Source organism: Stegostoma tigrinum, chromosome 12, assembly GCF_030684315.1.
Source record: "Stegostoma tigrinum isolate sSteTig4 chromosome 12, sSteTig4.hap1, whole genome shotgun sequence".
In the NCBI taxonomy this organism is placed as follows: Eukaryota; Metazoa; Chordata; class Chondrichthyes; order Orectolobiformes; family Stegostomatidae; genus Stegostoma; species Stegostoma tigrinum.
In genome coordinates, this window is record NC_081365.1 from 32760666 (window position 1) to 32784062 (window position 23397).

A 23397-nucleotide genomic window follows, 5' to 3' on the forward strand; every position below is an offset into this window, starting at 1 on the left:
ATGGATTTCACCACTGTTGCCACCCTTGGATCTGTATGAAACAGAGCTAGATGATGCACAATCACAAGACTCCTACAGGGCATGTGAAAGTCACTGTAGGAGCAAATTAGTGCAGATGCCAGAATCTGTACTGAAAACAAGAAATGCTGATGATCACAGGAGGTCAGGCAGCATCCATGAAGAGAAAGTAAATTAACCTTGTGAATCTAGAGGACTCTTCATCAGAACTTTGAAGACTCATCCAGACTCTAAATGTTAGCTTGCTTTCTCTCCATGAATGCTGCCTGACCTCCTGTGATTGCCAACATTTCTTGTTTCCAGTACATATTCCAGCATCTGCAGTAATTTGCTCTGACAGTGGCTTTCACATGTCCTGTTGTGCAAGGTTATGCACAAGACAGAAAGATACAGGGAAACATGAATATTGCAAAAGATTGCAAGACACACTGCATGAGGCACCCAACTTTGATGATCAAGTTGTGATGAGTGACCTCAATGCTGAGCTCAATGTCATCTGACAAATTGAAGAGTACAAACATGCCCCACTTCTCAACAAGCCAGTTCATCAGAAAAAGCAAAGTCAGATGGTCTTTTGTCGCATCAATTTGGTTTCAGCACTGGGATTATCCCCTAACATCATCATTCAGAGCTATTAATAATTTATTGAAGTTTGGTTTCAGCCAGTGAATTTCAAAGTAGTTTACTGATTTATATGTCCAATATATAAAATACAAATATTAACAAGTTTTGATGATTTCCACGACTGAGTAAAATAATTCAGTGGCTATTTATTACATTGCACATGTCCTTACCACTTGCTCCTGTAATTTTATTAAACTGCTGCATCACGTCAAACTCCTTTTTAAATGGAGAATATTTATGAACGAGTGCAATTTCAAGGGAGAATTTTTCTTTTTCAGTTATCATGGGTTCCTTACTTGCAACGTACCAGGATGGCATCGGCACAATCACCTAGAAAACCAACATAAAATTCATTTGGAGTATTGTGTACAATTCTGGTCACCTGTTATAGGAAAGGTGTTATTAAACCAGAAAGAGCTCAAAAAAGGTTTACAAGGATGTTACCGAGACTGAAACGTTTGAGTTCTAAAGGAGAGGCTGGATGGACTGGCCTTTCTCCCCTTCCCCACAACACCCCCACACAACCTCCCCACCTCCAGAGTGTATACAGGTTTGTAAAGGGTCATAGATAAGGTGAATAGCCTTATCACCAGGGGTAGGGGTTTCTAAAACTACACAGCAGAGGTTTAAGGTGATAAGGGAAAAATCTAAAAGGGACCTGAGGGACAAGTCTTCTTTTCCATTTTTTTAAAAAAAAGAATGATACCTATATGCAACAAGCTGCCAGGGGAAGTGGTCAAGGTGAGTACAATTACAAAATATATTTGGACAGGTACATGGATACATTAGAGGGATATGGTAAAAATGCAGGAAAATGGGACTAGTTCAGTTAAGGAAACTTGGTTAGCATGGACAAGTTGGGCCAAAGAGGCTGTTTCCATGCTGTATGATTTTATTCATTAAGGGCATTTTTAAAAAGCACAGTTTTATATTCTCAAATGCAAAAATGCTAGTCACTCCATCTTTCATATTTCTGCTTGAAATGTATAACCAGCACAAAAATAGGCACTGAAGAATGCCACAAGATATATTCTTGATAATACTTTAGCGTGACTTGTGCACCTATTTTAAATAGTGAACAGTTTTTCACTTCTTTACAACAAAAGTATGCGAACAATTCCATACCAGAGGAAAATTAGATGATTTGAGTGCAAGTTCGTCACCAGATTGCACCGAATACCATTACAGATGGTAATTTAGAAAGAGTCCACATCAGCCAATTCCTGAAATCAATGTTTCAGGCAAATATGCTAAATATATCATGATTTCAAAAACAACTAATATTGTGTTAGGAACTCTGGAGCTGAAATTATTTGAGCTTTGTAATGTGCTCAACTCATGCTCAGTGGAAGGAAGAACAGCACAAACAGATCATTCAGCAACCCACAGGGGCCACAGGTTCAAGGTCAGAGGGAGAAAGTTTAAGGGAGATATGTGATGGAAGTTTTTCACAGGGTGGTAGCAGCCTGGAATGCGCTACCAGAAGAGGTGGAGGAAGTGGGCACATTGAAGACTTGTAAAAGACACCTAGATGGGTACATGAATAGGAAGAGAATAGAGGGAACCAGTCGAAAAATGGCAGGTTTGTTTTTAGATTAATTAGGGCATGATGGTCAGCACAGGCTTGGAGGGCCAAAGGGCCTGTTCCTGTGCTGTACTTTTACATTTGTCCATATGGTCTTGCAAAGTATCAAGTCTCTGTTTATACTTTACATCATCCAAGAGGATGAAGGCAAGGATTCTGCTTTCAAAGATTTGGTGGACAACTGAAGGTTAATATGGTCAGTGGGACAATAACACCAAACTCTAAGGGCAAAAGCAGGTCATACCTCAGAATGGGATTCCACCTAGCAATTGTACTAATAAGTAAAATTTGAGGTCTTATTTGTGCAGTGGTTGCATCCCTACCTCTCAGTCAGAAAATCCAGGTTTTGAGTCCGTGCTAGGACTTATTGACAATGGAAGGTGCAGTAGAGATATAGTCAAACAGGCTGATTGCCTTGAGAATAAGAGTGTATTTGTTGGCTTTGGACATAGTTTTAACCTATGCTAACCAAACCGAGAATGTTTGTATTGAATAATGTTCATTAAGAACTTAAAATGCCAGAAACAGCTTTTATACTACTGTTTCAGTAATGGTCAAGTTCTGTATTATGAAATGACTACTTATCTTTTGGCTGGCCACTTAACAATACTATATGAAAGGCATATGAAGGCAAAGGGGATATATGACACAGTCTACACTCTCATTTTCTCAAATCCAGGATGAATCAGAGACCCAGCCGAACTCTTACAGGATTGGGCAGAAAACAAAACGGTGAAAATGAAGAGATAACAAAGTGTGGAGCTGGATGAACACAGCAGGCCAAGCAGCATCTTAGGAGTGCAGAAACTGACGTTTTGGGCCTAGACCCTTCATCAGAAAAAGATTTCTGATGAAGGGTCTAGGCCCGAAACGTCAGCTTTTGGCTCCTAAGATACTGTGTTCATCCAGCTCCACACTTTGTTATCTCAGATTCTCCAGCATCTGCAGTTTCCATTATCTATGGTAAAAATGAAGTTCTCTCTCACTTACCTCGTCAATACCTTCTTTCTCATAAAATGTTCGAGACATAAGGATGCATGTCATGGTATTGTCTTTTTTGGTAAAGAGAATAAAATCCATTCCTATCCTCATTGAGCCGCTGAAAGTAGTAAGTCATGATTAAATACAGAGGAGCAGCTGAATGTGATCACACAGCTGTAGCATTATCACAATTTAACAGATCAGTTACAATTTATTTTTGCAGCTTTTTGTCAGGTTGCTTGTTCACAAACTTAAAATCCACAGAAATTGAATAATGTTGGCAGTAAAAGGATGAAAATATTTCCGATAATGAACAAGTTAGTGGAAAATGCAATTCAATGCAGAAAATTAGTGAAGTAACATATTTTGGAACAAGGATAAAAATTGGTGTATTTCTCAATACAGCTTGAGAACACAAGGACAAGATGTATAGCGACATAAGTCTCACAAAAAGTTGTTTGCCCAAGGTCTTCAAACTCAATGAGTAGAACCATTTGATTAAAACTTAGTCAAAAAGTCTAAAGAGCCACATTGCCATTACTGATACAATAATAATGAAAAAATTCATCTGTGAATTTCTCTGCAACAATTCTACACAGGCTCATAAATATTTGGTTAACATTTCAGAGAATTTGACAAGTTGCTAAATTGAAGACGTTTCCTTAAAATACCAACAAAAATTTAAAAACAAATTAATCAAGCCATTTAGTCATCATGAATTGCATTTTTAAATTTGAAAAAAAAAACCTCTTAATTTAAGGTGATTTCTGCTGCAAGAACTTTTGGAGAATCACTTAATATCTGGACATTGGCAAACAGGACTAAGATTTAAGCTTTCAACTGGATTCTCAATTTATGAAACTCAGTTTAAAACAATTACTCACACTGGAGCTAAATTTTATCTCAACCATTTAGCATTTTCATCATTCTATCCCTCAGGCTTCACAGACCTTTAATTTTGAGAATTTTTTTTAAAAGAAAGATCACTGCATAACTGAGTCTGAGATTTAGATACATCACTCTTTTACAGATTCACATCAGTGTATGACTTTCCTCATTTCACAATATGATTTTCCTCCTTACACAGCCTATTCAGCTGTCATGAAACTAGTTCAGCCACAGAACAATTTCACTCAACCAGTGACTGCTTTCTTGTATTTCTCTGCCTTTTTCAAAAATTCCTCCAAAGCTTTCCTTTATGGTTCTATAGCTGGACCACACTTAGCTTGGGCACCATTGTGTAGTGAAATGCGACAAAATTTGTTTTCTTGTTACTGGTGACTTTTCTTTGTCAATAAAATATATTGGATTTGGGATAAATGAGAATCAACTATCTTGAAATTCTTACTTTTCCTTCTTTATCATTATTTCCCAAGCAGTCTCAAAATAAGGGCCAAAGAAAGTATGTTCTTACAATCTTTGAACTGCCTGCTTGCACATAATGCATGGATTATCCAACACAGACTCAATGCCAGGACCAAAGTGTGTGTACTCTTTTCCTGGTTAATATATCTACCTGTCTGCACACATGCACAATAGTACAGCATAAAGAATATTATGGGCATTTGTGTAATAACTGATAGATCATCACTGAAAATGTACACCTAGCCAAATGTGAAGCACTTACTCATTGGTTGCCATATTTGGAACCTGATTGGTACATCAGAATACACAATTTTAAGCAATCTTTTTGAATAAGACAACGAAGGCCAAAGTGAGTACAACACTTTATTTGGCAGGCAGGCACATATGATCCACGTGCCTGGATGACAGTATGCCACTTCCCACTGAAACATTTGTCAAGAATAATTACTCGATAGATGATGATTTTCTTCTCATGTTTCCTCATTGGGGGCACAATGTCAAGAGTTCCTTGAAACCTCATGGCAGCCAATGTTTAAAAGGATGCTTTGGATCAAGAACAATTTACCATTTGCACACCAATCCCCAAGGTTGTCAATGCATGTGCTGAACAAATTGAAAACTGGAAGTTTGTTTTTTTCAGGAATTCCTGAAAAACAAATTTACAGGACATGGTGGCCATTCAAAATATCAGGTTTAAGTCTTAACTGAAATATTGCATGCAAGTTTGTGCTGCACACTACAGGAAAAAATTAGCTGTGCTAGGGAGAACTGCAATACACTTTGTATTTGGTAAAAGTTTTTCCAAATGCTGAAAGGAATAAACATGGTCAGTATAGGTTAATTTTTCTGTGGTTAGTGAGGTTAGGGTTCATGAATTTCAATACCAAGCTTCACTATTATGGTATCAAAACTTCAATTTCTTTCCTAAGGGTCTCCATTACTCATCTTGGACTTCCTTACCCATCCTGTAAAACTTAATTCAAAATCCAAGCTGGGAACAAGTATGTTGCATTTCCCAGTCCCCATTTTGTTCTCCTTTCTGTAAAGTCAGATAAATCTCAGGTTCAAACACATTTTATTTGGGACTCTACCAACTCAACAATTTCTTGAGAATGTTCCTACAAATTCCTGCCTTTCACTCTCCCAAAAGATAAATTAGCATAAACTGAATGATGTTTAAGTAATCGTACAATCTCTCTACACACCAATATTGTAACTTATAAACTAGGTGCTTTTCTTTACGTATAGCTTTGGCATGTGGGGAAATAAGGCGAAGAGAGCAGAAGTTCCTTCTCTAATACATGGTAATCTTCCCTATAAATGAGGGTTGCGTCAGAAGACTGAAAAATGGCAAAGATCAGAAATCCTATTCAAGGCTAAAGGTGCTGATCAAGGATGCCTTCCAAGTCACACACTCACGTTCATCAGGGTGTGCTGCCCAATGAATGGGCGATGACAGGTGGGGAACAGTGAGCCCACAGAAAATCTATGGCTACACAGCATTAGAAGACAAATTGAGAGTGGAAATAAAAGCTAGATCTCACATGGATGAGCTGCCTAGTGATTACCCAAGCATGAGTTAAAAGGAGGGAAACAAGATTTTAATGTTAGGAGCAGAATTAGCTAAGATTCTGTTTAAAATTGTGAAACTTCAATGAGATGAAAGAAAAGAACTAGAAAGGGAAGAAAATGGAAAGAACAATGGAATGGATTACGAGAAAACGGAAACATGTCTAAATCACAAAATGCTACCACAGAATTTCAATAGGTAATAGGAAGGGAAATGGAATGATGCTTTTTATTTCAAAGGATTGAAGTATAAAAACTTGCTCAAATTATTCAAGGCACCATGCAAGCCACAAATAGAACACTCAGAAGAGTTTTGAACCCCGTATTGTTCAAGAAAAGATATTCATGGCATTGGAGGCAATCAGAGAAGATTTACTAAACTGATCCTTGACATGGAGGGATTTGAGGAGAGGTTGTGTTAGTTGGGCCTTGTACTTACTGGAATTTAGAAAAATGAGAGACAGCCTACTTAAAATAAAAATTATTCTTTGGGGATCAACAGGGTAGATCCTGAAAGATAGTTTCTATTTGAAAGAGTGTCTAGAACCAGAAGGCATAATCTCTAAGGGCTCACCCAATTAGGACAGATTAAGAGGAATTTCTAATCTCAAAAAGTATGAATTTGTGGAAGATTTACTGGAGAGGGCAAAACAAGCTGTGTCATTAAAAATCTCTTTCAGTCTGGAATATTTAAATCCGGAAGAGAATCATGGGTTATAAGGATAAGGGAAGAGAGTGAGGGAGTGTTATCAGATCAGCCATGATCTTACTGAATGGTGGAGCAGACTCCACCAAATGGCCTAATTTTCTGCTCCTACATCATACTGTCCTACCAGTTAGTAAAGAAATGACTCAAATAGGTAAACAGTAATAAGAGAATTCTTTCATTATTTTGTGTCATCCACAACTTGTCAATCATACATTCATTTTAGAAACAAACAATCACATTCCAAACAGAGCAAAACAGAAGAAAGTTGACAAGAATGTTTTCTTAATTCTAAAAATCAACCTCAAAGGTTTGAGCTAATTTCTTCTACAAAACTAATGACAAACTTATCTCTGAAACTCACGACTTCAATCCATTTCCAAACTGCCCAACCAATCGGGAATTTGAAGCCCTCTTTATAGATTTTCCTAAATGAATAATATCTGCTGCTTCACCTGTGAAATGTAAAAAAAATTTTATAATCCTGTTTTCATATGTTTACTATAGTTTACAATAAACAAATAACATTTTTGTACTGAATTTCTGGAAGCTAATTGCCAAAGGCAATGACTGAGAATTTATAACTATGAACCTATCAATAAAAATTAATGCATATTTTTGAAAGGTAGGTCATGTCCAACTATCCAAGCCCTTTTTTTTTGAAGTCACTACAACTGTCAACAGTATGATGTGCCAAAGAATGGAGTTTATATAATTTCTATATCATCATTAGAAAATACAATTAAAAGAGCATGAATTGAAGGCAATTTGTGAAACAGGTCTGTAATTAGTTTAGAGATAGGGATAGAGTAAACTGAATGTTCCCTAATTGGTAAAGAGGTTTTTCAGCATATTTCATTTACATAGGGGAGGAAAATGGAATTTAAGTCCAACTTACCTACATTAAGTTTTGTAGATGGGAGAAGGGAGCTATAAATGGATACAATGTGACTAAGTGGACATGATAAGTCCAAGGTTCTTCCACATTAGGGACATGTAACATCATCCATTGTATACATGATCATCTTCTTGGTCAGATATTAAAAGGAAGATTAATAGGATCTGGTGTTCATTTACACTCATTGTTAACAGTCAATAGGAACAAAATAAAATTCCATTCAGCTTTAAGATTATACGTCAAGGGGTTGGTATGATTACCAGTTATAAAGGAAGGGGGAATTCTGGACTTAACATTCAGAATTAAGTCCAATCAGGTAGAAAGTGCATCAGCAGGGAAACATTTTGCACACAGTGACCATAAGTCAGATAGATTTAGGATAGTTATGGAGAAATTTCAAAAAGATTTGGTCTGAGTGAACTGGAAGCAGCTCCTTGTAAAGTATCAGAGCAATAGGAGGCTTTCAAGAAGGAAATAGCAAGAAGCCAGGGCAAATATTTTCCCATCAAGATAAGGGTGGAGATTGGAGAAGCCTGGATATTAAGGAACATAAGGTTTAGGACCAAGAAAATAAGATTATTGCACAAAGAATATGAGACAGTCATTAAATGGAATAAAAAATTGCTGGGAGAACTTAAAGGAAATTATGAAAGCAGAGTGCAGCAGAAATCATTATAACAGGAACAGTTCTTGAACAGAAGTTATAAAAGAGCCTGCAGATAATTAAAGAGTAAGAGTAGGGCCCATAACTGTAATCAGTGTGCAAACCCAGAAGTTGTGGCTGTCATCCTCAAAATGGAAAAAGATGGTGCAGGTGTAGACACCAGGGGTTTTAGCAGCCTTAAGGGTAAATAATTCCATGGGTCTTGTTGAGATGTAGTTTAGGCTGTTGGGGAAGGAGATAACAGGATCATTGACAAGCATTTTCAAATCCTCTGACCACAATCAAGGTGCCAAAGGACTGGCGTGTTGCTAACATTGTCCCATTATTTAAAACAAGAGAGAGAGAGAGGAAGGTATAGATAAGGAAGTTACAAGCCAGTCTAATCTCAGTGGTATGGAAATTAGAAGAAAGAATTCCGAGTGACAGAATTTGGAGAAAGTCAGATTAATCAAATACATCAGCATGGACCTGTTATGGAAAGACTATTTGACAAATTTGATTGAATTTTGAGGTATTCGGAAACATCAACAAGGGCAATGTGGTCTACATGGACTTTGGCAGACTTTGTAAAGAAACCAAAAACCCACAGGATCCAAGAAAAGTGGTATTGGATCCAAAACTGGCTGAGAGGCATGAAGGAGAGGGTGATGATAGAGGAATGTTTCTGGGACTGAAAATCTGTTTCCAGTGGATTACTGTACGATTCAGCGCTGGGAACCTTGCTGATTGTGGTGTTCATTAATTATTTAGAATTAAATGCAGGAAAATTGATGAAGTAGTTTGCGGATAGCACCATTAATGAGGGGACATCAACAGACCCCTCAGGTGGTAGAATAGTCATAAATGAAATGGAATTCAAACCAAAAAACTAACACACTTGTGGAAGGATAGCAAGGAAAGGTTTATGCTATAAAACAGCTGGATCCTGGAAAGTACTAAAGATCAGAGGGACGTTTGTGTACATATCCACGTATCCCTGAAGGTACGAAGGCACATAGATAAAGTGGTTAAGGCAGTTTATAGGATATCAGTTCTATTAACTTAATTGAAACATATAAAATAATCAGAGGGTTAGGTAGGGTGGATAGGGAGAGCCTTTTTCCTAGGATGGTGACGGCGAGCACGAGGGGGCATAGCTTTAAATTGAGGGGTGAAAGATATAGGATAGATGTCAGAGGTAGATTCTATACTCAGAGAATAGTAAGGGAATAGAATGCTTTGCCTGTAACAGTAGTAGATTCGCCAACTTTAGGTACATTTAAGTAGTCATTGGATAAGCATATGGACGTACATGGAATAGTGTAGGTTAGATGGGCTTGAGATCGGTATGACAGGTCGGCACAACATCGAGGGCCGAAGGGCCTGTACTGCGCTGTAATGTTCTATGTTGCCTTTATTAGCTGAAGCATGGAACACAAGAGCAAGGAGTTTGTGCTGGGAACATATGAAATGCTGGTAAGGCTACAACTGGAATTCTGTGTGCTGTTCTGTTCATCATATTATAGAATGGATAAGACCGTATTAGAGAGGGTGCAAAGGAAATTTAACAGTATGTTGACCAGACAGGAAGCTTGAGCTTTTCGGAACGATAGGCTGGGATTGTGTTCTTTGGAGCAGCAAAGGTTGGTAGGGGATCTGAAAGCAGTGAATAGGATTAGGAAGGGCATAGATATGGTAGCTAGCAAGTTGACTTTTTCAGAAGTAAAAAAGTAAAGAACAATACATTATCGATGGAAGGCTAAGAGGAGAGCTTTGGAGAATGCTCATCATTCAGTGGGCAATCGGAGCCCGGAACACAGTACCTGAAAAGGTGATTAAGTCAGAAACTCTTGTAACATTTAAGCAATATTCAGATATTCATTTGCATTGCCATAGTCTCCAGGGTTATGGGCCAAAAACCGGAAAATGGGATTAGTGGAATCAGATCTGGCATAAATATGATGGGCTAAATGGCGTTCTGCACTGTAACTGTCTATGAGCCCATGAGGAAGTAAGTATTGTACAAAACAAAAAACAACTCACCGACTTGATTCAATAATTCTCACAACTTGCACATTTTGATGATTAACCCAGAGGAGTCAGGCTAGAACTTTAAGTTAAATAAAAGGAAAGTGCTGCAAATGCTCAAGGTCAGAAAAAAAAAGTGTGCCAGAGCAACTCAAGTCTGGTAACATCTGTGGAGATAAACACATTTCAGAGCCAAATCCATAATACAACTGATTGGATTCAAAACCAGAACTCTTGTTCTCTCTCCTCAAAAATGTCTGACATGCAGAATCTGTCCAGACTTTTTAGTTCACTAATCCATGATGAATATATTGAAAATATTTGAATATTTCTTTCAAATTACGTACAGGAATAACTAATTTATTATGATAACATTCAGTTAGAATTTCAAACTGAACTGTTGTTCTAATACATGCGTCTTTATTTAATTAGTTGATTTTCTTTCAAAATCCCATTTTGTAGTATTTCAGTTACTACTATCATCTCATTTGTCTTTCCCATTATTCAGCAGTGCGGCTTCCCCAGTTTATTTTCTCTATTTCTTTAGCAAACTACGCTGAATTTAGTTTATGCAATCCTCAAGTTCTAAGATTCATTTTCAAACAGGGTACAACTCTATGAAGACTAATACTAAAATAGGGGAATACCAAGTACACATCAAGATGGTTCTCCAAGGTCTAGATTTGTCCAAAATTTACCAAGTCTTTGTGTTGCATATGGTTTATAAAAATGTAAATAATATAAACAGATGTACTCTTGACAGGCATTGAAGGTTACCTTAGTTTACAAAGGGATCTTGATCAAATGGGCCAAGTTTTGGCAGATGGAGTTTAATTCAGATCAATGTGAGGTGTTGCACTTTGAGATGATGAACTAGGGCGGGACTTATACATTTAATGGTAAGCCCCTGTGAGTGTTGTCAAGCAGAGAGACCTATGGGCTCAGGTGCAAAATTCCTTGGAAGTGGTGTCACAGTGACACAGGGTGGCAAAAGAAGGTATTTGGCATGCTTGCCTTCATTGCTCAGATGAGTGAGTCTGGGTTGGGATGTCACGTTGCAGTCGTACAGGATGTTTGAGAGGCCACTTTTGGAGTACGGTGTACAGTTCTGGTCACTCTGCTATAGGAAGGATATTATTATATTGGAAAGGGTACAGAAAAGATTTACAAGGATGTTACTAGGGCTGGAGGGTTCGAGTTAAAAGGAAAAGCTGGATAGGCTGGAACTTTTTTCCCCTGGAGAGAAGGAGATTGAGGGGTAACTTTATAGCATTCATAAGGTCAGGAGGGCCAGAGGTGAGGTGAATAGCCGAGTTCAAAACCAGAGGGCATAATTTTAAGGAGAAAGATTTAAAAATGACCAGAGAGGCAACTTTTTCATAAAGGGTGGTTTGCATGTGAATGAACTGGCAGAGGAAGTAGTACACGCTGGTACAGTTACAACATTTAAAAGACATCTGGACAGGTACATGAATAGAAAAGGTTTAACAGAATATGGGCCAAACGCAGACAAATAGGACTGGTTTAATTTGGGAAACATGGTCAGCATGTACAATTGACCAAAGAGTCTGTTTGCATGCTATATGCTTTCAGACTGTTTGGTTGCCATAACCTCAGTAGAAAACTAAACTGATATGGTGATCCAAAATTTCACTTCAAAACCAATAGCAAACAATCAGGCAAGCCTCATGGCAAATTTTCAGAGTCAGGCAACAGAACTTTTAATGTACTTACCTGGATTCATACCAATACCATTATCCAGAAAACACAGCATAAACCCTCCTCTTATTTCATCATTGGTTTCTGAAACATAAAAGTTAAAAGCTGTCAAATCAAATCAATTCAGCCTAAAGTTTGGCTTCCATGGCTGACTAGGATGAAAATAAACTGAAAAAATTCGAATAAAATTAAAGTTAGAACGAAACTTAGTTTCACCATCTGAATACAGAAATAACAGCAAAGATTATCTGTTGAGAGCTTAATGTCTCTCGATGATTTTGGTCCCTCCTGAAAAAACCCTGTCTGTATTAGATGGTCTGAATACAGGGACTCCCTTGAGTAAGTGAGGATGTCTAGTGTCTTTGGTGATGCTTTCAGGACATCCTGAAACTGTTTCTATTATCCTTCTGGGAGTCTCTTGCCATAATCAAGGTCCGAGTAGACAGTTTCTTTAGGAGGCTGGTGTCAGGCGTATAACCCGGCAACATGTTCTATCCAGTGGAACTGGTTGAGTGGTTACCACCTTGAAGCTGGGCATGTTAACTTTGGACAAGATATCGCTACTGCACTGCCCTGCTTCCACAGGACTTGAAGGACTTTGTGAAGGCACCACTAATGGTACTTAACCATTTTCTCATGTTGATCATTATTCAAGATCACTGACTACCTCAACAGCAGTCATGTTTTTATCTTATAGCATGTACCATATTCCTCATTAACAAATGCAAAGACATTTACTAACTGCGTAAAAAAAACACACCACCAAAAAATTAATAAAATCCCATTATGGACTTAAGAACATAACTTTAAAAAGGTTTGTGTGAGGCTCTCCCTCTACCGAGAAGTGAATTCTACCCTGCAAGTTTCATTCTTATTGCAATCACAATTTGACAATAAATCAGTTTTATAGTCATTCCCAGCGACCAACATACCATAAACTGTAAACAAGCAAACATAATAAAAATAATAAATAGTCATCCCTCCCACATTTTGAATTTGTTAGCTATTTTTAAAAAAAGCTTGCTAGAGTCACAATTATTAGGTTTCAGATTGTTGAAGTCTTTACTCAAACTTACGCTGGCAAGTTTCAATGGGTCAACCAATGGATCAGTTAATAAACCTTTTTTCCCCTCTTGCAAGTGAAAACAAAAAATATTTATGGAGGCAGGTCTGACTGTCTCCACAGCCCTCACTATTACAGTCGCTTAATATAAAAAGGATAAATAAAATTATTCAATCAAACATTACGAGACTGCGATGAGGATTAAAAAACGTACACATTCCATTTTTAATGCCAGAAAAATGTTATTCTTTATTTGTTCCTGGGATATGGGTGTCACTGGCTATGTTAGCATTTACTATCCATAACTGCACTTGAACTGAGTGAATTACTTGACTAGAAGGCAATTAAAAGTCAACTGCATTGCTGTGGATCTGGAATCACTGAAGCCAAATCAGGTAAGGATGACACAGCTTCTTTCCCAAATCAACTGCGTTTTTACACAATGATAAAAGTTCATCTAGTTGTGACTGTATAAATTACAGATTTTTAACTGAATTTCAATTTCACCATGCCCATAATTTTAGCCTTAGGTTCCTGATATCTTGTCAAGATACATTATTAATATGGCAGTACCTCCCCCGACTCCACTGATATTGTCGCATGGCTCCTTTTTACACAGTAATATTAGTGGACTTGTTTTGCTGCCTTGCCATTTTTTGTGGGTGAATTTGAAACAGGCAGAGACGCATGTTTTCATGATCAGAGACATAAATGCTCATCACTGCTCAAGTTTTAATGACGAAAATTCAATCCCTGAATTTGTTTAAAATGATTACTACGGTGATTCTTTGTGGGTTATGATATCAATAACACTTAATTAGTCAAAGGCTGCTCATTGAGGATAGCTTGGCTATCAAAGCACTAACGTGCAGCTGACTGTTGATACTAGTCCGTCATTGAGAGGCCAAAACTACACTGGGACACCATTTACAATTTTAAAAATTATGTAATTTACAAAAATAAACTTACATAGTTTACAAAAAAAATAAATTTACATAATAAATAAATTAGACCTCATTCAACAGCTTCGGGGGGAGAGACTGGCCAGGATGTTAGAGAGATATACAAACTAAGACTTAAGATATTCCTGAAATGGTTCAGAGATAAGCTGAATGCTTTGCAAAACTTGCTTCTGATTGATCGTGAGATTATATCATGTGCTCAACGTCTCTTGTAGGAATTTGTCCTAGTTTGTCATGACCTTAAGAAATGAAAAACAATTATAAAAACTTTAAAGTTTAAAATGATTTGCTAAACTAATACAGCTGCAATAGATCACATCACTCGCAAATTGGCTACAGTTCCAGAATTTTACAGTGAATGAAACCAAATCACTTGTGAAATTTTGTGCATACAATTGCATGGGGCCTGTAAACAGACAGTAAGGGCACACACTTTTTATGTCAAACTTGGAACGGAGGACAAAGGGAATGTTGAAATGTTTTGTAATTGCAAAAGGTGCTAATAGCACCTTCTAAGATGGATCCTTGAGCAGACAGTGAAATTAATCGTCAAGTTGTAACAGACTCCTTAAATGGGCTCGTTACAGGACCAAACTCCTCTGGTCTTTGATAAGTTTTTAACTGCACATTTCTGAACATGTTTTGATGTTAACATAACAGAAAGCAAAGAGATACAGATGAAATAAACAAATATTTTGCTTCACTATCTTTATTTCAGAGGATGTAAAAAATGTTCCAGTCACAGAGAAGTACAGATCCTTCAGTTCAACTTCTCCATGCTGACCAGATATCCTAAATTAATCCAGGCCCATTTGCCAGCATTTGGCTCATATCCCTCTAAACCCTTCCTATTCATCTACCCATCTAGATATCTTTTAAGTGTTGTAATTGTACCAGCCTCCACTACTTCCTCTAGCAATTCATTCCATACACACACCACCTTCTGTGTGAGAAAGTTTCCCTTAGGTTCCTTTTAAATCTTTTCCCTCTCACTTTAAACCTATGTTATCCTACCTTGAACTCTTCTACCCTGAAGAATAGATCTTAGCTATTCACCCCACCCATGTCCCTCATGATTTTATAAAACTCTAAGGTCACCCCCTCAGCCTCTGACACTCCAGGGAATAGCTGAAAATCAGGAAGTAGGATGACATTAGTAAAGTCAGTGAAATTACAATCACAAGGGAAGTGGTACAAAGCTAACTGATAAAGTTGCAGACAGACAGGTTTCTGGATTCTGCCAAACTTCATCAAGATCTTAAAAGAGATTAATAAAAAGGAGGTAGTAGATGCATGGGTGACTATCATCCAAAATTTCCTAGATTTAGGAAAGGCTCCATTTAGCGAATATAATCTCTCTATTCAAGAAAGGAAGGAGGACGAGTACAGGAAACTATGTCATTTAGCTTGATATCTATCACAAAACATAGGAAATATAAGCACAAGTAGCCTTCTCAGCCCTTTGAGTCTGCCCCACCATTCAATACGATCATGGCTGATCATCCAACTCAATACCCAGTTCCTGGTTTCTTCCTATGACCTTTCTTTAAAACATTCAATATTTTAGCATCAAATGCTTTCTGTGCATTTCGGGCTCATCACTCCCTGAGAAGACACTTTTTCCCTCACACATCAAGGAAGACTTGGAAGGTGGTGGTCATTGAACATTTTTAAAGGCACGCAGATATATTCTTAAATCACAGAAATCAAGGATTTTCAGGATATATGGGAATAGAATCTGAAACACAAGGTCAGCAATGTTTTTAAATTGCAAAGCAGGCTTGAGAAGTTGAATGGTCTTTTTATGCTCCTACTTTGCTCATGTGTAACACCACAAAAGAAACATTAAGCCAGCCTGAGACAGGCTGCTTGATACTTAACTCAAAGATTCTTATACCTGTGTCAAAGAGGTTTTGCATATACCAAACTTAACTTGCTACATTATCTACTAGGGAAAGAAATCTGCCATTTTAACATGGTCTGACCCAGATGTGATTCAAGACCTACAATGTGGTTGGCTCTTAACTGCCCTAGGATTATTGTAAGTATTGGGCACACATTAATGACTTTAAAATAAATTCATTTTAACTTTATCAGGGTTTTTGGAAACACACCACACATTATTCAAGATTAAACCACTACTTCATGCAAGAGGCCACATCTTTCATTTTCTGGAACTATAAACTAAGACAGAAGTTTGGCTGCTATAATTGGAGTATCAGGAAAGTCTTTTGCAGCTTGAAAATTGAGTTTTGCATGTTGTTGGCCTGAGTAGTATAATAAACTGTGGGCTGGATGAACACAGCATCTTAGGAGCACAAAAGCTGACGTTTTGGGCCTGAAGGGTCAAGGCCCGAAACATTTGCTTTTGTGCTCCTAAGATGCTGCTTGGCCTGCTGTGTTCATCCAGCTCCACACTTTGTTATCTCGGATTCTCCAGCATCTGCAGTTCCCGTTCTCCGAGTAGTATAATGTTGCTTTTTGGAAAAAGAAGAAGGAGAAGGAGAATGAGAGTGAAAGGCACCAACAATCTTTTGAGTCAAGGAAATTCTACTTGACAACAGCCCTCTGATGGAGCTTTATCGTACTCTGCCTCTCAAAGTCCCAGAGTAGTAGACAGTGGAAAACACTGAATGCTTTCAGAGGGAAAATGTGTACGCACACACATATGTGTGGGGAAAAGACAGAAGAAACCCAAGAAAACATGAAATTATATGTATCTGAGAAGACCCAGGTTTACCCATCAAATTGAAAGATGGCAGCACCTTATAGGCAACAGTACATAGCTGCAAAGAAAAAAAATCAGAAGTGCTCAGAAAACTCACTTGCCCCTTACAGTCTGGACTTTTGACCTTTGTAATGTTGCTTGCTTTATCTATAGTCTTTCCACACTTAGTATATGTGGAAAAACTGCATACCTTTTGTCTGTCTCAATCATAAATGAGCATGTATGCATTTGGTGTTTTGAAGGGACATGGTTTAAATTTCACTGATTAGAAATCCACACACTTTACTGTTCAAAGTTAAGTGCAACAATGAGTACTTTTTCTCTGTAATTGAAAGAAACTTGATGAGAATGCCTTTGTTCTGAATGGCAAGTAATTTGTTCATTTTGGTGATGTCATTGGGATTTTATTCATTCATTTAAGCTAATTTGTTAAACAGTGAGGCATAATGTGACACTGGTCCTATTGAGAAGGCAGCACACAAAGTTCGTGCTGCCTCCATTTACCTGGTTGTAGGATGCAGCTGAACAGGGTGTTGGGACACTTACTTTCAGCATGCGCACTCAACAGCATTCAAGGCTAGGTACTTTCAAATAAACCTGTTCAGAGATGTTATTACACACTAGTGGAGCAGGTGGGACTGGAACTTGGGTCTCAAGACTCAAAGGTAAGGATATTAGTACTGTACAACAAGAGCCCTTCAGTATTCAAAGTAAGGTACCCTCAAATAACGATACGCTAATAAAGGGAACTGCTGTTAATAGCAAGCATTGGAACTGGAAACAAAGGAAATGGGAGGGCTTCCAGGATCGCAAACATGGTGCTGAAAAAGTAACAGAATGAGAAATGCAATGTTTCCATGAGGGACAAGGCCAGAAAGCCATTAATCTACATCCTCCAACATGCATGAGCGTAGAATAGGGAGGAAGATCAATGCAAGAAGTATGGCAAAAATTAAAAAGGCAGTGTTGCCAGAAGAAGTTGAATGTCTTCACAAAGATGAAGAAAATTAGCTGTGAATCTAGCATACCAACAACATTTCAACAATCAATCCACCACACTCTAGTAATTAGCCAGTGTTCAGGCCTTACATTCAGGTAAACCACTCACTCATTCAAACAATGTCAGCCTCCCATCTATCTTTCCTGCCAGATGCTGAGCTATGGGAGGCACTATCCAAACACATACAGAATACTTACTAACATTCTTCCATTGTTTTAGGTAACAAAGGAAAAAGTCAGAAGCAAAGACTGACACACCTATTGTGGGGATTATGCTTTGCGTTATGGTCTCAACACAACAGTGACATGAGAATCTAACATTGCTGAGATAGGACGGCATGGCGGCACAGTGGTTAGCACTACTGCTTCGCAGCATCAGGGACCTGGGTTTCATTCCACCCTCAGGTGACTGTCTGTGTGGACTTTGTACATTCTCTCCATTTCTGCGTGGATTTCCTACGGGTGCTCCAGTTTCCTCCCACATTCCAAAAATGCGCAGGCTAGGGGGATTGGCAGTGCTAAATTGCCCAGTGTTCAGGGATGTGTAGATTCGGTGGGTTATGGGGGATGGGTCTGAGTGGGATGCTCTGTATATCGGTGTGGACTTGTTGGGCTGAAGGGCCTGTTTCCATACTGTAGGGATTCTATGATAGTTCAGAATGATGGTATGTTCTCACCTTATGTCACTTCAACTCCCATTAAACACTCATGATACAATCTGCAATGTGGAATTCCAAGCTACAGTTGATGTTGACCCAAATCGGTTGCTTTCAGAGTCACCCTCTGACTCATCCCAACACTCCAGTCCTCATTCTGTTTTCAGATACCAAAGGTGTGATGCCTGCCCAGTCAAAGTAACTCCCAAGCAATCAGACAGAAACATCATCACTGAATCTTAAAGTTGCACCCACAAAGCAGGTACTGGCACTTTGTGAACTTGGGATAGTAGATTTTTTTTAGGGTCAGCAAGTAGTGAGTCACCAGACAGTAGGAAGGGCAGTGTGGAAGGATTACTTGTGGTAAGGGACTAGCTGAATGGTCTGGCCTAATTCTCACTCCTGCACTGATCTTGTTGAATGTCAGAATGGCTTGTGGGACTGAGTCTCTAATCCAGTTTCTAATCTATATGTAAGTTTGTATTAGTGGATGCACCAATTCATCAAAAGATTTCCAAAAGCTATAAATAGTATTCTCAAACTGTGCCAGAGCAGAAATAAACCAGAAACATCTCATGAGGACATTGGAAGCTTGTCACTATATAGTCTAGTTGAGGTGGCAAAGTGGTGGACGGCTGCAGAAATTTTATCTTGTCAGGTAGCTGAGCACTTCCTCAGCTGAGTTATTAACACATGAATTCAGTGGACCTTGTTATTCACGGTTCTATGGCATGCATCAACGCAGCCGGTGTAATTGATGCTGAGCTGACTCTTGACTTATCTAGCTGTGTAGTGGTACTAATTCCACAAGCATGCTTTGCAGCACAACACACTGCATGGACCACATCAAGAATTATCAAATGCAAGTCCTGCACCATTTACAGATTTCAGCACTTTATGTAGTGCACAACCACAGTCAGAGTCATACAGCATGGTAAGAGACCCCTTGGTCTAAACAACCCATGTCAAAAATAATCCCAAACTAAACTAGTCTGCCCTGCCTGCTCCTGGTCCATATCCTTCCAAATCTTTCCTATTCCTGTACCTATAGAAATGTATTTCAAACATTAATTGTACCCACATCCACCACTCTCTCAGGAAGCTCATTCCACACATGAACCACCTTCTGTGTAAAATATTTGTCCCTCATTTTCTTTTAATACCTCTCTCCTCTCACCTTAAAAACGTGCTCCCGAGTTTTAAAATCCCCCATCCTAGGCAAAAGGCAACTACAATTAACTCTATCTATACCCCTCATTATTCTATAAAAATTTATCAGGTCATCGCTCAACCTTCTACGTTCCAGTGAAAAAAGTCCCAGCCTCTTTTTACAACTCAAACTTTCCAATACCCAGTAACATCATGGCAAATCTCTGCTGAACCCTCTACAGTTTGATAATATCCTTCCTATAACTGGGTGACCAGAACTGGACGTAACATTCTAGAAGAGGCCTCAATGTCCTGTACAACCCCAACATGACTTCCTAATTCCTATATTGAAAGGACTGAGCAATGAAGGCAAGGACGCCAAACAGCTTTTTAACCACCCTTTCTATATTTGATGCAAGCTCCAAATAATTGTGTACCTGCACCTCAGCTGCCTGTTTTACAACATAACCAAGTCCTACCATTAATTGTATCAGCCCTACCTTTGTTTATTGTACCAAATTGCAATACTTTGCATTTATCCAGATTGAACTCCATCTGCCATTGTTCAACCCACTGACCCGTTCGATCAAGATCCCGTTGTAATCTGAGAAAAATCTATTGTCTATTATGTCACCAATTTTGGTGTCAGTCTCAAACTTAATAACCATGCCTTCTACATTCTCATCCAAATAATTTATACAAATGACAAGCCAAAGAGGGCCGAGAGCCGATCGCTGTGGTGCCTATGTCATTAAGTGAGAGGACACTGACAATATGGACCAAATGCTAACATACTAAATGGGAATCGGATCTAAGTCACAGACAAGCAAAGTAATTTGGTGGCACAGGTTTGTACAATCATAAAGTCACCACCTAAGGTTCATAAGTCTATGAAAAATATGCTAACAGAACAGCACTACATAGGGTGATTGAATACAAAGACAAAAACGTGACATAAGCCTGCAAAGAACTGCTTCACGGTGGCTCAGTGGTTAAGTCTCACAGCACCAGGGATTCAGGTTCAATTTCACCCTCAGGCAACTGTCTGTGTGAAGTTTGCATATTCTCCCCATGTCTGCATGGGTTTCCTGCAGGAGCTCCAGTTTCCTCTCACAGTCCAAAGATTTGCAGGATAGGTGGATTGGCAATACTATATTGGTCATATTATCCAGGGATGTGCAAGTTAAGTGGATTAGTCATGGGAAATGCAGGGTCAAAGGGATAGGGTAATGGGGGGGGTGGGTGTGGGTGAAATGCTCTTCTGAGGGTTGGTGTGGACTCGATGAGCTGAATGGCCTGCTTCCACACATAGGGATTGTTGAAGAAGAAATTAAAAAGTTTCGAAATTATTCAAAGGCAAGTCCAGAAAAAAAGGAATCAATTAATTCTACTTAAATAAAACACAGAAAATCAATTAATAAAATGTCATATCAAACTACCTATTCCAACAGAAAGGCATTAATTTTGCCAATGAATTGTTAGGACACATCTCACTACCCAATTCAATTTAGTTACTGTGGCTCACCTGTATAAATGTTCAAAAGTGTTGCTTGAGCATCTCTGCAAGTACATTATAATGTTATTATACCTTTTCATATTTTTCTTTCAAAAATAGTCTAATGATTTGAAAGTTCAGTTCAATAAATAAAGCAATGATTAGAAATGATTAAAACAATATTACAACCCAGAAAAAAAACAGCAATTTACTAAAATAATTTTTTTTTTAAGATGTCAAAATTCTCAGCAGACATAGCATGAAACTATTGGAAAAAACACACAAGTTATAACTTGGAAGAGCATGTTAAATTGGGGCAGAGTCAACACAGTTTCATGAAGGGGAAGTCATATCTGATAGATCTGTTGGAATTCTTTGAGGTGGTAATGAGCAAGTTAGACAAAGGAGTGCCAGTAGACATGATTTATTTGGATTTCCAAAACGTCAATGACAAGGTGCCACATAGGGAGCTGCTAAATAAGAGTCTATTGTGTTCAGGGCAAGGATAGAGAATTGACTGGAAGGATGGATGTGCTAGTGTTGGAGGGGGGCCCAGAGGAGATTTAGAAGAATGACCTCATGGATGAAGGGCTTATCACGTGAGGAGCAGTTGAGGACTCCAGGATAGTAGCTGATGGAGTTTAAAAGCATGAGCGGGGAGATCTGAATGTAACTTGCAGAATATCGAGGGGCCTGCATACAGTGGACATGGAGAAGACATTTCCACTACTAGGAGAGACTAGGACCTGACGGCACAGCCTCAGAATGAAGGAACAACCTTTTAGAACTGAGATGAGGAGGAATTTTTTCAGCGAAAGGAATTTGAATCTGTGCAACTCGTTGCTGCAGAAGGCTATGGAGCCCAAGTTTTGGTATGTACTTGATAGAGATATAAATAGGTTCTTGTTTGGTGAAGGTATCAAGTGTTGCAGGAAGAAGGTAAGAGAGTGGTATTAAGAAACTTATCAGCTGTGATCAAGTGGCAGAGAGGACCTGATGAGCCAAATGGCTTAATTCCACTGCTCTATCTTATGCTCTTATAACAGGACGTAACCTTATAACAGGGCTCTTTATGTCCTATTATCATCCCAGCTGATGTTATTACTGGGAAAATCAGATCTCAGATTGAAATCTGGCTTGACTGATCATAATTTTTGGCTTTAGCAAGTTGGTTTCTCACAGACAGAAGCCCTCAACATTTCAGATTTTGCTTTAACAATGAAGTGACTCAGATCACTGCTGCCTCACAGTGCCAGGGACCAGTGTTTGATTCCAGCCTTGGGGCAACTGTTTGTGTGGAATATGCACATTCTCCCTGTGTCTGCGTGGCTTTCTACTGGGTGCTCCTGTTTCCTCCTGAAATCATGCAGAAACTAAATAGAATAAACTGCTCTACTTATAACACAAGTTTAAAATTTTAAATACATGATGGACGTACATGGAATAGTGTAGGTTAGATGGGTTTCAGATCGGTATGGCAGGTCGGCACAACATTGAGGGCCGAAGGGCCTGTACTGTGCTGTAATGTTCTATGTTGTATATGTTCTATAATCATTTAATTCCATTTATCCTAAACTCTCCTTTACACGTTTCAAAAAAGAAAACAGCCTGTGTACCCAAGAAACCTTATACAGTACTCACACCAGAATTCCTTTTGCTAACATTAACAATAGATTTAAGTTGACTGTGACTTTAAAATCCTAGACTGGAACCTCTGGAAATACATGTATTGATCATTGAAGTTAGCAGAACAAGTGAAGCAAAGAGTTAACAAAGCATGCTGCATCCTGGACTTTATTAATAGGATATAGATTACAAGAGCAAGGAGGCTATGTGAAACTTGTACAGGATACTTGTTAGAGTGCATCGAGTGCAGTCCTAGACACCACTCTATAGGAAGGATGCAAATGTATTGGAGACCGTGCAGGAGAAATTATGGGAATGTTTTCAGGGATGAGAATTTCAGTTATGAGGAAAAATTGAAAAGGTAGAAGCTATTTTCCTTCAAAAAAAGGTTACAAGAAAACAATGCACTGTTTTCAAAATGATGAGAGATCTGGTGGGGGTAGATCAGAAGCAACTCAAAAACAATCCAAGAATTAGAAGGCATAGAAGAAAGGCATTAAAGAAGAAAAGGTAAAGCAAGAGGAGGCTTTTTGCTTTTAGTAGTTCAGATTTGATTCACAGAATAACTGAATACGTTGCTTGT

At 38.5% G+C, this 23397-nt stretch overlaps 1 protein-coding gene across 1 annotated transcript in view; it reads right to left on the reverse strand.

Annotated features, from left to right (window-relative positions):
* Positions 1-23397, reverse strand: part of LOC125457039 (ATPase MORC2-like) — an 86338-nt gene that overhangs the window by 58858 nt on the left and 4083 nt on the right. The window contains exons 4-8 of the mRNA XM_059649998.1: positions 21219-21253; positions 12152-12220; positions 7213-7303; positions 3218-3326; positions 813-972 (exon numbers count right to left, since the gene is read on the reverse strand). Coding sequence (XP_059505981.1) covers positions 813-972; positions 3218-3326; positions 7213-7303; positions 12152-12220; positions 21219-21253 — 464 coding nt within the window. The remainder of the gene's footprint in view (positions 1-812; positions 973-3217; positions 3327-7212; positions 7304-12151; positions 12221-21218; positions 21254-23397) is intronic.